The sequence below is a fragment of the Mustela nigripes genome, chromosome 3, assembly GCF_022355385.1.
Source record: "Mustela nigripes isolate SB6536 chromosome 3, MUSNIG.SB6536, whole genome shotgun sequence".
NCBI classification, from domain to species: Eukaryota; Metazoa; Chordata; class Mammalia; order Carnivora; family Mustelidae; genus Mustela; species Mustela nigripes.
The window spans coordinates 33251415-33265673 of NC_081559.1; the positions used below are offsets into that span (position 1 = coordinate 33251415).

The window sequence follows — 14259 nt, forward strand, 5'->3', positions numbered from 1 at the left end:
ACTGGGTGGCTCAGTTGGTTAAGTGGCTGCCTTCAGCTCAGGTCATGATAAGGGTCCTGGGATCTAGTTCCAATTTGGGCTCCCTGCTTAGCGGGGAGCCTGCTTCTCCTTCTGCCTGCTGCCCAGCCTTGCTTGTGTGCGCACTGACTCTCTCTGACAAATAAATAAAATCTTAAAAAAAAAAAAAAGTGTGAATTTGGAAGGATATCAGTCTATTATATACTTACACATCTTGTAGGATCTGTAATAAGAGTTGGAGAGGACTACAGCATGAGCCAATTAAAACTAAAACAAAGAGAACTGTATTCTTTACATCCACTATATACAAAGCACAAGAAGTCTTTAGTTCCCTGTGAATAATTTGACAAGAAATTTAGAACAGGGTGGGTGGGGAAAAGGGTGAAAATTTGAAATTCCAGGCAATTCAGAATGACACAGCTAGAAAAAAAATAAACAAGGAAAAATGCTTGATCATAATTTTGAGCTTCAGCCTCAAAAAAGTTGCTCTGGTACAAATATCTGAGGAATGGCAGTATTCAAGTCAGATACGACTAAGCCATAAATTATGTAAGGACGCTCCCTCCCAGGTTATAAGCACTTCAGAGCAATATAAAGTCTTCCTTTATTTTATTGTATCCTTTATACAACATGGCAAAATGCCTAAGTGACTTTCCAAAAATATGATTTGAACTTGGTCCAGTTATGGTTAATAATAATGATGAATCTTATTTGGTGACCAACAACTACACAATGACTTATAACATCTGCAAGCATCCCATTTATCCAACAGTTAATCTTTAAGCAACCTCAACCATCAAAAATCTAACCAAAGACCCAAGTGTTAAGGGAACAGTACAATGGGATATTCAGACTTCGCACAAGTTATTTAACTTTCCAGAATTTACTTGCTTCACATGCTTGTGGCAGAAGAAACAGGAGATGATCATGTACTATTGTGGCAATTAACAAAGTCTGTGAAAGCATCTGGCACACAGCACTTGTTCTATGCATTTGTTTTCTTTACTACACAAAACTGACACAGAGCCTTACTTATTTAATAACTTAACCTGAATGTAAAGTTGAGATTGATGTTTGCTTAATTGGCTTTTCTGTGGTTACAGTGGACATCAGATGGCCACAGAACTGTGCTGCTAAAAGTAATAAAACTGTTGTCAAAGAGCAGAGAGAAAGATTATCAATTAGAAAAGCACAGGAGCCTGGGATAATTCTGTGAATCACAAACTGAATCTGATCAACATTCATTTGGACTCTAATATCATTATGGAACAGTAACATTTATAATGAGAAAGCTGAACTATCAAAAGAAGGTTCAATTATAATCTGCATTTAAGTCCTCAGCATGAGTAGGCTGTTCAAAAATCAATTTGAAACATTTTTTTTTCAAATACCAAAGATCAAACTTTCAGATTAGCCTACTGAAGTCCATGTTAGGACACAACTGACTTGAGTACAATGTATTTCAATGACTTTTGCTTATATGAAAAAAGGTACGTGTAACATTTCATGGTCTGATGATAATCACAGTAAAATGCAATTTTAAGTACTGTCACTGAAGCAAGAAGTTTGTCACTGTCCTACTATTGGTGCTGTTTTTGCAAATGAAAAACTAAAGGCCACCAACTGGGCACCCTGAAACACATTTTATCCAGAGATATAATTAGAGACCTTCCCTATTAATAAAATCACTTCTAGTTTATATCTAAGTGCACATCTAAATCTCATGTTTCTATCCTACAATCTAAAAATTGTTAATTTTAATCAAAAGTGACAATATTTTCTTCTCTTTAGGTAACTTGTTTATTATCGTTGTTGTTTTTGAAATGGGTAAACCCTGCTTTTCTAAAACTATGATAATGTGTAAAAAGCTATACAAATTTATCAGGTACCCCCAGTCCAAAGGGAGAGGGGGAAAAATGTGATAAAGTATAAATTACCAGTTAGCAAATGTGATATGACAAAAGCCCATCGTATGAAATTATTACAAAAATCTGGTATCAAATCTGCTCAAAATTTCTCCAAAACTACCAATTCACAAACAAAAAAGAATACACAAAAACATAGCTAATTTCCTACTGCTTCGTACTATTTAACCATCATCACTGAAATAAACCATTTATTTTAAAGAAAATTCTAAATCCAAAACATAGGTAGGTGACTTTTACAACACTACACAAAATGTTTTATGCCACAACAGAAAACACCAGCATTCCATTCCTTGACTTATGCATAAGTATACCTATTTAAATGAAACTTTTAGAGTTGGAATGAGCCTAAGATAACCACAAATTACAATCTCATTTTAGGGGTGCCTGGGTGGCTCAGAGGGTTAAGCCTCTGCCTTCGGCTGGAGTCATGATCTCAGGATCCTGGAATCGAGCCCCACATCGGGCTCTCTGCTCAGCGGGGAGCCTGCTTCCCACACCCCTCTTTCTGCCTGCCTCTCTGCCTACTTGTGATCTCTGTCAAAGAAATAAATAAAATCTTAAAAAAGAAAAATCTCATTTTACACATGAGGAAACTGAGGCTAAGTGGCTTAACCAGGATCACACAGCTAATCAGAGCAATGAAGAAATCCAAGCGTCCTGAATGAAGTGTCCTTCTGCTAACCTCAGGTCAACTCAATGGGTGTTTAATATTAAGATGTCTTTTTATAGTTGTATAGGCTAATGTCACCACTGAATTATTATGGCTACAGGCATGTTTCAGTTCGGTCTAAAAAAAAGAGCCTTTAATTTAAATCAGGCTTCTAGTCCTGGTTCTCCGTAAATTCAAATCCTGAAAGTATCCCTTGGTAAATCATCCTCTGTAGACCTCCCTTTCTTCATCTATTAGGTAAGACTGGAATAGTCTCTCAAAATCCTTCTTAGCTTTTAAAAATTAAAATGTGAATACAAACAGGAGCAACCAAATTACTTGTTTATTTGGCTAGGGCTAGCATTCAGCAAAAAACCCCCACAAAAAAACTGCACACTTCTCTCATGTCTCATTTGCATATACCATAAAGTGAATTATTTTTAAGTGCCTGATTCTTGTGCTTCAGAATTCGTTTTACTGTTTAAACTATTTAATATGTTCTCAAACACAAAAAATAAAGATTATATTAAAGTATTTTAACATGTTAATGCCAAAGAATCCCTTTTTGAAACATACTTAGTAAGATAAATTCCTATTGAATTGAAATTCAATAAATATTCAAAAAGTTTTAAAAAGTGTGCTATCAGCCTTATAAAGAAGAAAGTGTTAACTCACCAATATGTCAACTAGTGTCCTTCTCATAGGTTGTAACTTTGCTTTATTCAATGCAATACACACTGGGATACCCTTAAGCAATTTATATACTCAAATTTTACTGAAAACATACTTCCATTGACTAAAAGTTCTTAACAACATTTATTCTCTTATGAGAGGTGCATTTACCTTGAATCGAGAGAGGCTTACACTTGCAAAAGCTCCTTTCACTGGCTGAAAACTAATTTTGAATTCTTTTTATAGAGTACTGCATTATATAAGCTTTAGGGCCCCAGGATCTGCCCCTGGCTAATAATTTGAATGGCAGTCTTAGAATTAATTTTTCAATATATTCCTACTAAATAAACGTTTCAGAATCTAGCAAATGCTTAACAGAATACAACTACGCAGTGTAGTGTAGGGGGAAGAATATGAATCTTTTAATAGATACACCTGTGACCTAAATCCCAGCTCTACCCTTTCTTAGTTGGATATGCAATATCACACATACCTTACAAGGTCTCTCTGAGCCTTAAGATTTAAAATCATAACAACATCTAAAGGTTGTAAGGATCTGAGGTAATTATAATTCAAAGCACCTAAAACACATTAACATAAGGTAGACATTCAACAAGTTGTTGTTACTAATGTTATAAAGCAATTTCTCATACTATCCATAAACTGGAAAGAAAAAAGAATTTATCATGATTACTTTCAAGAGGACAGACAAATACATACGCAAGGTTGCCCAGTTAAGAGTTGCTTCAAATAAGAATGACTTGCAATCTTATGTTAAAGAATTCCTCTTAGCAATGAAGCCTTGCTTTTATCGAAAAATATCTCTAAAGGAGCTTGTATTTTCTTAAAGTAGGTAAAGATATTCCTTTGAAGTCCTTATTCATTTGCTCAACAGTAACCTTTCACATTTAAAAAGTAAATTTGGGTCCATTCCTTTTTCAGTGATCACAAGTACTAAATGAATGAAAGTCACGAAGTTTTACTTAACTACATTTTCAACTTCAGACTGACTTTAAAAAATAAAGGAATGATTTCTAGTAGCAAAAGGTCTGAATTAGGGGTTAAAGCAACTAAAGAATCAGTTCTCAATTTACTATTGTCTCAACTTGGGCAAGCAGGACTCTTCTCAACTTTAAAATGGCTGGATTTTAAAGCAGTGGTTAATAGAACTTTTCCAAAATGAAATCTTGTATACAAATGCCAGGTTCTGAACAGCTTTAAATAACAAGAGAAGGAGATTTTTGAAGCTACACCTAATTCCACTCCTCCTATGCCTCCAGGGTCCTGGAGACGCTCTTCAAGTTTGAAAGTAACTGTCCTACATAAAACATAATACATTTTTTAGTTGAAAATTCTGACTTTACGATTAGAAAATTCATTCAAATGTCTCAGTGATACCACTGTTTATTAGAAAACATTTCCTGATATTTCTTTTAATCCTCACAACTAATCTGTGAAAAAGACTGCTCCAGCTCCCATCTTAAAGTTGAGAAAATAAAGAGTGTATTAGTTCACTGGTTCAACGTTGTTGGATACTATTGTGCTGCACTGACAAAGATCAATACAAAAAGACTTGATGCCGCCTCTAAAAAAAACATACACATTCTAATAAAAGAGATACAGACTATTCTTTGAAGACTTTTTGGATAGGAAGAAAAATAGTATGGTAGTTAGCATGACAGGGAAGACAGAAAAAGAACATTTTCCTTCTCTGAGACCTGAGTTAAGGCACTGAGAGAATGAGTAAAGATACAGGTTAAAGGCTACAATTGAAAAAGAAAGCTGAAGAACTTACACAAGATAACATTAGTTTTTGACAGTGAAGCAGTAGTTAAGTTTCTGGAAGAAGACAGATAAGAGAATTCTCAATAAAGAGCTTAAGACCAGTGATTAAAGTCTGGAATAGCTCACACAGGAAAAGAGAGAGGGAGCTTACCAGGGACACACACAAAAAAACTGCCAAGGGGCCCTAAGAGTCCAGCTTATATATCACTATCTTCCAATTTTCCTCAAGAGTGCACAACAGCCTAAAAAATATAAGCAGTGAAGACAGATGGATGGAATGATCCAAGATACTTTGTGCCATTTCTGAACTTGCTCTAGAGAAAGAAAAAGAGGCAACTAGTAACTGGCATCATCATTTGGAGAACAAAGGGGGTCTTCTTGAGGACCAAGAGCACATTAATGTGAGAAGGAAACAAGCAGAAAGCAGAACAGAATAATTAAATAATAACAACTGGCATTTACTTACAATGTCTACTTTGCAACAGGTACTATTCTAAGAGCTTTACATGTATTAACTATTTTTACAAAGTAGGTGCTATTGTTTTCTCCTTACAAAGGAGGAAAGAGGTTAAGCAATCTGCTCATTATTATAGCTAATAAATGAAGATATTAGGATACAATGCAATATTGGAGTTTAAGATTTCTAAAGCAATGGAATAACAAGCTCTAAGACAGAGTGAACACCACTGTAGTAAGAGGAGGCCAGGACCATTTGATCATCATTGTATATAGTGCCTGACCTCCAGTAGGAACACATAATAAACGTTATTTATTTTTTTAAAAGATTTTATTTATTTATTTGACAGAGAGAAATCACAAGTAGATGGAGAGGCAGGCAGAGAGAGAGAGGGAAGCAGGCTCCCCGCTGAGCAGGGAGCCCGATGTGGGACTCGATCTCAGGACTCTGAGATCATGACCTGAGCCGAAGGCAGCGGCTTAACCCACTGAGCCACCCAGGCACCCAATAAACGTTATTTTAAATCGAATCAATGTCTATGCCACAGTGGATACAATTAAGATCTTAACTGGAATGAATATCTGTGAGGAAGGTATTAAAGTCTTCAATGACTGAAGGAACATGTTTAAGAAGTTAGAGACAAGCATAGGAAATGTACAAAGAGTAGTTCACAACGGCCCAAGCCACAAAAAAGGATGATGAATGTGGTAATATATTGTATGTGGGCCCAATGATTCAAGGATTACAAGGAAAACAGACACCTCAATTTAAGAAGATAAGCCAGTATTCTCAGGGCAAAGCCAGGTTTCAGATGAAAAGGCAGTAAGGAATTCTGAGAACAGGCTGAAGATACAGAGAGTCAATCCGCAATGAAAGTAGATTACAGTGGACAGCTAAACAGGTTGGGAAGAAGGAACCATGGTGGAGGGAGTAAACGGTAAGAGTACAGCTAGTTAACAGACAAGACTGGGCCACGGGTTTAGTCTTCTGAAGATTAAGCCAACGGTACTGCAAATGCATCATATTATCTTTACTTTCAAGTCATTATTGTTTCAGAAGACCAGATTGACTTCAAATCATTAATGATTGACTACATCTTAAGACTTCACTTACAGTGGCAAAAACAGCAGTAAACATTTCAGAGTACTACTTCCATCAACTTACCCAATTAATCAATTACTATGGTTTGGCTTAAAGGATCAGTTTCTCATTTAATCATTCACTAACCACCCACACTGTGTCTAACACGATGCTAAATATTTTGTGGTTCAAAAGGGTGTCTCGTGTAAGTTTTGGGCAGGGACCACACTCTAGTTCACGAGTGAAAACATAAATAAAAGGAAGGAATGGAAAAAAAAAAGGGAGGAAACGAAGAAAAACAAAATGTATTTTTAGATAACATTTAAGTACACAGTAGAATGTACACACCAAATGAATGTGTATGCAGACATTCATTTATTCCTTCAATAAAGTTACCTAAGAAATGACATATTTACTTCAATGATTATGTAAGAATCATTACTTGAACTTTTTTTAACTACCCCCAAGAGCCAATAGCATTCTTTTCAAGTGCCCCAGTGGTACCTAATCCTTTATCCTTTGAGACTGACTTTTTAGTGTGGTTCAAATTGGCCCTGCAGGCTTTTCAGAATAAAAAACAGTACCCAAAAAATCAGAGCATCACTAAAGCAAGCAAACAATATTATAATACAACTATTTGCAAAAATAACAATTTTAACATTTAAATTGTGGCATAATCATGCCTAAACAGTAACCACAGCTGAATGCCAGACAGGGTACTAATGCCTTTTTTTTTTTTTTTTTTAAAATCTCTCAACAACTGTGTGGTGATAAAGGTCCCACTGATAATTTCATTTCAGAGGAGGAAACTGAAGCCAGAAGGGGTTAAGTAACTTGTTAAAGATGATGTGGCTAGGAAAAGGTGTAAATGACATTCAAAATCTGGCAGCCAAAAGCCCACCATACTCTATTATACTCATTCTATTTTTTAGTCATACTCCTAACACTGATGTTCACTCTGAAGGAAAATTCCGTTAAAGACTATACATAGTTTTGGGGCTAGGTGGCTCATAAAGCCGCTGCCTTCAGCTCAGGTCATGGTCCTGGGGTCCTGGGGTCCTGGGATCAAGCGGCACATTGGACTCTCTGCTCGGCAGGGACCCTGTTTCCCCCCTCTCTCTGCCTGTCTCTCTGCCTACTTGTGATCGCTGTCAAATAAGTAAAAATAAAATCTTAAAAAAAAAAAAAGGCTATCCATAGTTTTACTCTTAATGAGTAGTCAAAGAAATGCAAACTAAAGCATTAGAGTACTATTTTTTCACCTATGAAATTAAGGATATAAAATGTTGGCTAAGACACTGCTACACAGTAGAAACCCTGACAGGTATAATTAATTCTGAAGAATATTCACTTACGAGCCAGATTAGGATCCCAGTTCTGCCATTTACAAGCACAGTGACCTGAAGCAAATTTCTTAGGTTCTCAAGGCCTCCTTTGTAAAACAGAGGATAGTAGTAGTACTCTATAGAGTTGTGCAAATGAAATGAGTTTACACATGCCAAGCACAGAGAACACTGCCTGTGGCCCATGATAAGCATTCACTGAGGGTTAGCTATTATTATTCCTACTTTTCTGGAGGTCAACTGGCAATATGTACCAATTTTGCTTGGCTTAATAACTCCATAATCATGGATAGGTTCAAATATTTATGTGCCTAAGTAATCATAGTTGCATTATCTATAACAGAGGAAATATGAATTAACCGGAATCGATCAAAATACCTGGCAGTTGGGAAATGGTTAGGCAAACTGAGGTGCCACAGAATACTAGTCTTTACAGATCATATCCTTAATATATTTAACGTGAGAATACTGCATTTTTAAAAAAGCTTTTTTAAAAAAAAACTGATATTGTACCTCAATTTTACTGGGAGCTCAGAAGTGTATGAAAGATTAAAAGAAAATACAACAAAATGTAAATGTTGCTTATTTCCAACCAGTAGGGTTAGATGTGATTTTTATTTCCTTATTTATAAATTTAGATACTTAAGTATTCTATCATGAATATGCATTATTTTTATAATTAGAAAACCTACTAAAATGAATTCATTGCTTTGACAGATTATGACTGAATAGTTTTCACAATACACTGATAGACACTAATTGCAATTCCTATTATACCTCAGAGATTTGTGCTTACTAGTAACTTTACTTTTTTGCTGCATTTACAATGAATAAATGAGATCTATTTTCAAACTTGCATTATTTGAAACTACAAATTGTCCAGTAACTTTTATAAAAATTTAAGAAAACTGCTAACAAACATCAGATAATCTTCACTGAAAATGAGATAAAAAATTATCTGATAGTTGGAAGCAATTTAGAAAACAAAGGGAGGACATACTTTTTTTAGTCTTAACTATATAACCTTGATGAACTAGAGAAATGCTGTTATTAGCTACATTTAATGAATGATGTACAAACAAATGAAGCTTTCTCTACCTTGTCTCAATGAACTGACCTTATTTAAAAGGCCAAATTCTACATTATATTCTACACTCTAAAATAATTTCAAATTCAATACTGGTACTTTAATTTTCCAGGCTCCTCTGAACTGCCATCTAGGAAGATAATGCAGAATATAAACACCTTATAAATAACTACTTTAAGCTTTTGTTTTTTAACTTCTAAAGCCAGAGAGGTACTAACAGTTACAACATAGCTAGCTGTCCTGAAACTATCAAACAGAAAGAATCAATCTAAGTACAGGCAACACTTTAATGAATCTGTTATAACTTACTCCATAATTTCTTTGTTAGAGAATGAAAAATTCTTAATTCCCCACCCTGTGTGATTTGCAAGACTATTATTCAGCTTTCCTGTACATATTTCAGGTAGTCCTAGACAACAATTACTTTCTCTAAGGAAGAGAAATCTATTATGAAGATCAAAGCTGTTCCCCCAAAGCTAGCAAATTTTACAACAGCTAGGAAAAACAAAAACATTAACTGTTCCCAATTGTAAATGCAATTGCTGCATTTACAATGAATAAATGAGATCTAATTTCAAACTTGCATTATTTGAAACTACAAATTGTCCAGTAACTTTTATAAAAATTTAAGAAAACTGCTAACAAACATCAGATAATCTTCACTGAAACTTAAACTCTTGCATTAAGTACATCGCATATGATCTTAAAACTCATCTCTTTCTAATGTCATTCACTCTGCGGTTTCCATCTAACAATAACCTCCACATCACTCACTGTCTATGCTACACAGGTGGAGCTCTGTGAAGCTCATCTAGGATTATGAAGTGGACATCTCAAAGATTCTTCACCGTGATTTAGCATGCTTTTTTAATCGCTGAAACAACTTTCAGATCACACTCTAAAGACAATCCCTTTCACAATGTGACTGCTAACTCTGAAGACTAAGGTAAGAAAGGACTATTAGGAGAGAGAAGAATATTTTCAAACATAGCCTTTCCAATCCAATCAAATTTTTCAAGCCCATATGGACAAAACCCATGTGAAAGTACAAGTGATGAGGAATGGCTTTTCAAAGGTAAGGACAAAAGGTTCACCTGACAGCAACTAATCCTACATAGTGGAACAAAACTCTGGAGTGAGACATTCAGCAACAGCAAGGCAAGAAGAGCAGGAACTTCTTGGGGCAGCACTCTGATCCAAATCCATATAGCTTCCAGGAGTTTCACAACTACAGCCTCCTTCCTTAAAAAAGTTTTGTGGCCCTTGCTGTTAATTTTGGGTACCAGGAAAAAAAAAAAATAAAAGATGTGAAATGACATGTATTTTGTGCCGGGCAGGAAAACTTATAAACTGAAATAAACTCTAACTCCATCAACAATTTTTAAATCCAGAGAGTCCCTATTGTTCTCCATCTTAAAAATAAGTAATTTCTCTTAAAACCTTATGAAAAGTTCTACTTAAAATTGTGCATAAAACTGTGTTATGAACTTTTAGTCTTGTGAACAATGATGAAGGCACACTTAGAATATGCATTCAAGACACTAAAAAGAGCCTGATTTTACTGATGGGACTGTATCTGGAATAGGCTTACACGTATATAAAATAACCTCTAAGTTCACTTACCACTCTATTCTGCAATGAGAACAACCTCAAAACATATTTTTACACTTTTTACACCTCAATTTCATAAAACAGAATCTGAAATGAGCACCTGAGACCTTTGGTTAAACTACAATTTTCTTAAACTACAGTACCTACAATATGTCCAAAGATTAATGCAAATACTATAGCTGTAAATAATGTACATATGTACACACATAAATACTATTTCTTCTTTACAGAATACTACACATTTACTACTAGAAGACTGCTAACCTGGAAGAATAAAGAAATTTTGAAATGTCTATAAGATACTCAAACATTCACCAAAGGGTAAGTCATGAAATATCATACAACTGAGGCATGTATCTATTCTTAATGAGGGCTCAAGGAACCAGGACTTAAAAATTTTTATATTAAAAAGTATAAAGGTTCTTTTCAGTGGAAACTACTTATGAAGATTAACTCACAAAATGAAAAATTATGCTTTTAAAAATTAGCTGACATTAAACTGACATTAAACTGAGTATCAAACACAAATCATTTATAAACTTCATTAAAAGATTTTAGAAAATTTTAGATGGCAACAAGTTATGAACAGAAAAGGTCCAAATTAGCTCACAACCATAAACACTACTTTTTAAAAAATCAGTTTCAGCACTGCGTGCTATCATACATTATACTCTTTTAACTAAAGGCATAATGCAATTCTCTCCTGTCTCTTCCAACAATATACAACATCCAAAAAGAAGAGATCTTGAACTTCAAGCAGTACTTATTTCAAGCTCCTAGAACCGTGCCTGGCACACAGTACTCTTTATTTATTGAACAAATGAGGAAATGAAGACCAGGGGAAAAGGTAAACCTAAAGAGACGACAAAGCTGATCATATTTAAAGGTACAACTGGTCAATCACAATATTAACAAAACTGAGTTAATGTTATATGTGAGCTATTCCACATTTTCGCAATAAATCTGAACTAGAAAAACTCAGACTTCAAAAATGGCAAATTTTCCCTAGAAAACTTGTATAAAACTATTAAAATTCATAACAATTCTAAATTCTGCTCAAAATGTTCACAACTGACTTAGCAGCAAAGCTAACATTACCCAAAAATTCATAAACCCAGCTCATTTTATTACAAGGGAAAACACACTAATCGACTTCATTAGGTCCCTTTGGTATTAGTAAGTCTTGCCTCAGTACAAATTACACTTCTGAAAAAGCGTGCTTAAAAAAGTGAATTCAAACTTCATTCTCCCCCTTCACAAGGTTATGTTTATAATCCTAAAACATTCAAGATCTTTCTCTAGTTTTACTGTTCTAAAATCTTCAGTTCGATTGCTAGTTTGTCTATCTTGACGTATACCTGTTACTGTAGCGATGTGAGCAAGTATGTCCAGTTTCTGTTACAACAGTTTAATTGCTTGCCATTGGCTATCTGAATCAGGTATGACATCCAAAGTTATACTCTACATGCTTAATACTTCAACCATATGACTCAACGTAATGCTAAAAAAGAAAGTTTCTAAACAACACGTTTGTTGTCACTAAAACTATATAGAGTAGAGCAACTCGGGGTAGTGACGACTCGTTCTTTTGGGCTTCCATGGCTAAGAAATGGAGACACAATTGTCCAATGTGTTTTCTCTTGCTTCCCCGTGACCCTCCTTCGAGTGGCGGGGCAATTCCTGCACAAGAGAGTTTGTAAAGTGCTCTGGAAGCCTGTGGATGAAAGAGGCTATAATTACAGCTGATGTTAGTACGTTACTACTGAGCATTACAGGGAACCACTGTCACTGCGTCGGGGGTAGACTGGTGGCAAAACCCTTCCTGAGGAGGGGAAGAGAGAGATAGAGGACAGTCCCCTTCATCATCCTAAAGGTCTGACTGGCCACCTTCGGGGCTAGGTTATTTTTCAAACTGCAGCGAGACCACACGTGAAAAGTTACACACGCCCCATACACGGAGGACTTCCACAGCCCTCGTCCCTGCCGTCTGGTGGTCCCGGGAAGTGAGCAGGGAGAGGAATACTAGGGGTTGGGCCTATACCCCAGGAATGTGCGAAGGTGCTGGGACCGGCCAAGGGGCCCTGGCCGCAGCCGACGCCCGCTGGTTGGCCGGAGCAGCAGCTCCCGGGCGGGTTCGCGGCGCCGGGCTCCGGCGCGGGAGGGCGGCCGCGCCGGGGCCCCGCGCCGCCCCGTTGCCGGGAAGGCTCGCGCCCCGCGGCCGGCGGCGTGGGGGAGGGGAAGCCGGGCCTGCGGCCTGTTGGGGGAGTTCAGCCCGGGCCTCGCGTGCGGCTCTCCGCCGGGCCCCCGGCCCTGGGGTCCCAGGCGCCGAGGAGAGACTCACCGGAAAGGCCCGGATCCGCATCTTGGTGTCCTTCCGGCTGCCCGTGCCTTTGCTCAGATTCGACATGGTGCTCGTCCCCTCCCCGGCGGCGGCTTCGGGTCGCACTCCGAGGCGCCGGTGTCACATTTAAGGCGGGCGGGCAGGCGAGGGGCTACGCTGGGGGCGGCGGCGGCGCGGCCCCCGGGCTGGGCTGGGGAGCTGGCCGGCCGCTGGGCGGCCGCGGCGGGGGCGGCAGCGGCTCGGGCTCTGGCGGCTCGGGCTCGACTGGGGGGCTGCGCTGGCGCGGCGGCTCCGCGGGGTCCCCCTCACGCCCGGCTCGGCTCCCTTTATCGCGCTCCTCCGCGATGGCGGCGGCGGCGGCGACGGACAAACATCTCACTGCGCAGGCCGAACGTCCTCCTCCTCCTTCTCCTCCTCCGCCTCAGCGAGACGAGATCCGGCCCAGAGGGTGGAGGGGGGAGGAGGAAGGGAGGAGAGCCGGAGAGTGGAGAGATTGGGGGGAGGGGGGTGGGAGGACGGGAGGGGGAGGCAAGCGGCCGCGGCGGGAGGGGACGCTTAGATCTCGCGAGAGGAGGGCGAGCGCGCTGCCCCGGGTGGGGCGGGGCGAAGCTTGGGAGCGGGAGGGGTCAACAGGAGGGGAGGAGGGAAATGAGAAGTTAGGGAGTGGGAGGGACCAGCAGGGCGGGGAGATGGGAAAGGGGCGGGGCTGAAGGCGGGAGGAGAAAGCTGCCTTTTTGAAAGGGGAGCGTAGGAGACGAAGCTATGGGCGGAGGTGGTTGCTGATTGGTGGAGCGCGGAGGGGGGGGTGGGGCCCTGATCACGTGGACGGGGTGGGCGGGGGAAGTTCAGAGAGCCGCAGCTGGGTCTCAGTAGTGGGCTGGGTCTTCCTGGGCTGGGCCTGGTTAGGGTCTGGCCGGGCTTGCCCGGGGGGCAGGGCCTAGGGCCTAGGCTGTGGCCGGGGCCGGGCCAGGAGGGGGGCAGTCTCGGGGAGGAGCTTAGGGGAGCTAGGTGGATAACTAAGTCCTAGAACTGGTTCTGTAGTTTTCTAGGGCAGGTGAACTAGGGAGGGTTACTTGAGCAGAAGCCGGCAAGTGGAAAGAAGAGTTTGTGCAGGAGTTACCTGCAGTTGTTAGAAATTAGCGTACTGTATGTATACGAGGTCGTCGGATCGGATGTGCACAATCCTCTCAGGACTGAGGGGTGGAGATGTTAATCCACAAAATTTCCTTAAACTGCAGAAGCCCTAAGACCTCTTGATTCATTGATCTTTCCTAAGGGAACCCAGGAC

The 14259-nt window shown here is 39.2% G+C and overlaps 1 protein-coding gene across 1 annotated transcript in view; it reads right to left on the reverse strand.

Annotated features, from left to right (window-relative positions):
- Window positions 1-13061, reverse strand: part of CUL3 (cullin 3) — a 90507-nt gene extending 77446 nt beyond the window's left edge. Inside the window, exon 1 of the mRNA XM_059393592.1 lies at window positions 12972-13061. Within this exon, the coding sequence (XP_059249575.1) occupies window positions 12972-13037 (66 nt within the window). The 5' untranslated portion in view covers window positions 13038-13061. The remainder of the gene's footprint in view (window positions 1-12971) is intronic.
- Between the last annotated feature and the right edge of the window lie 1198 nt (window positions 13062-14259).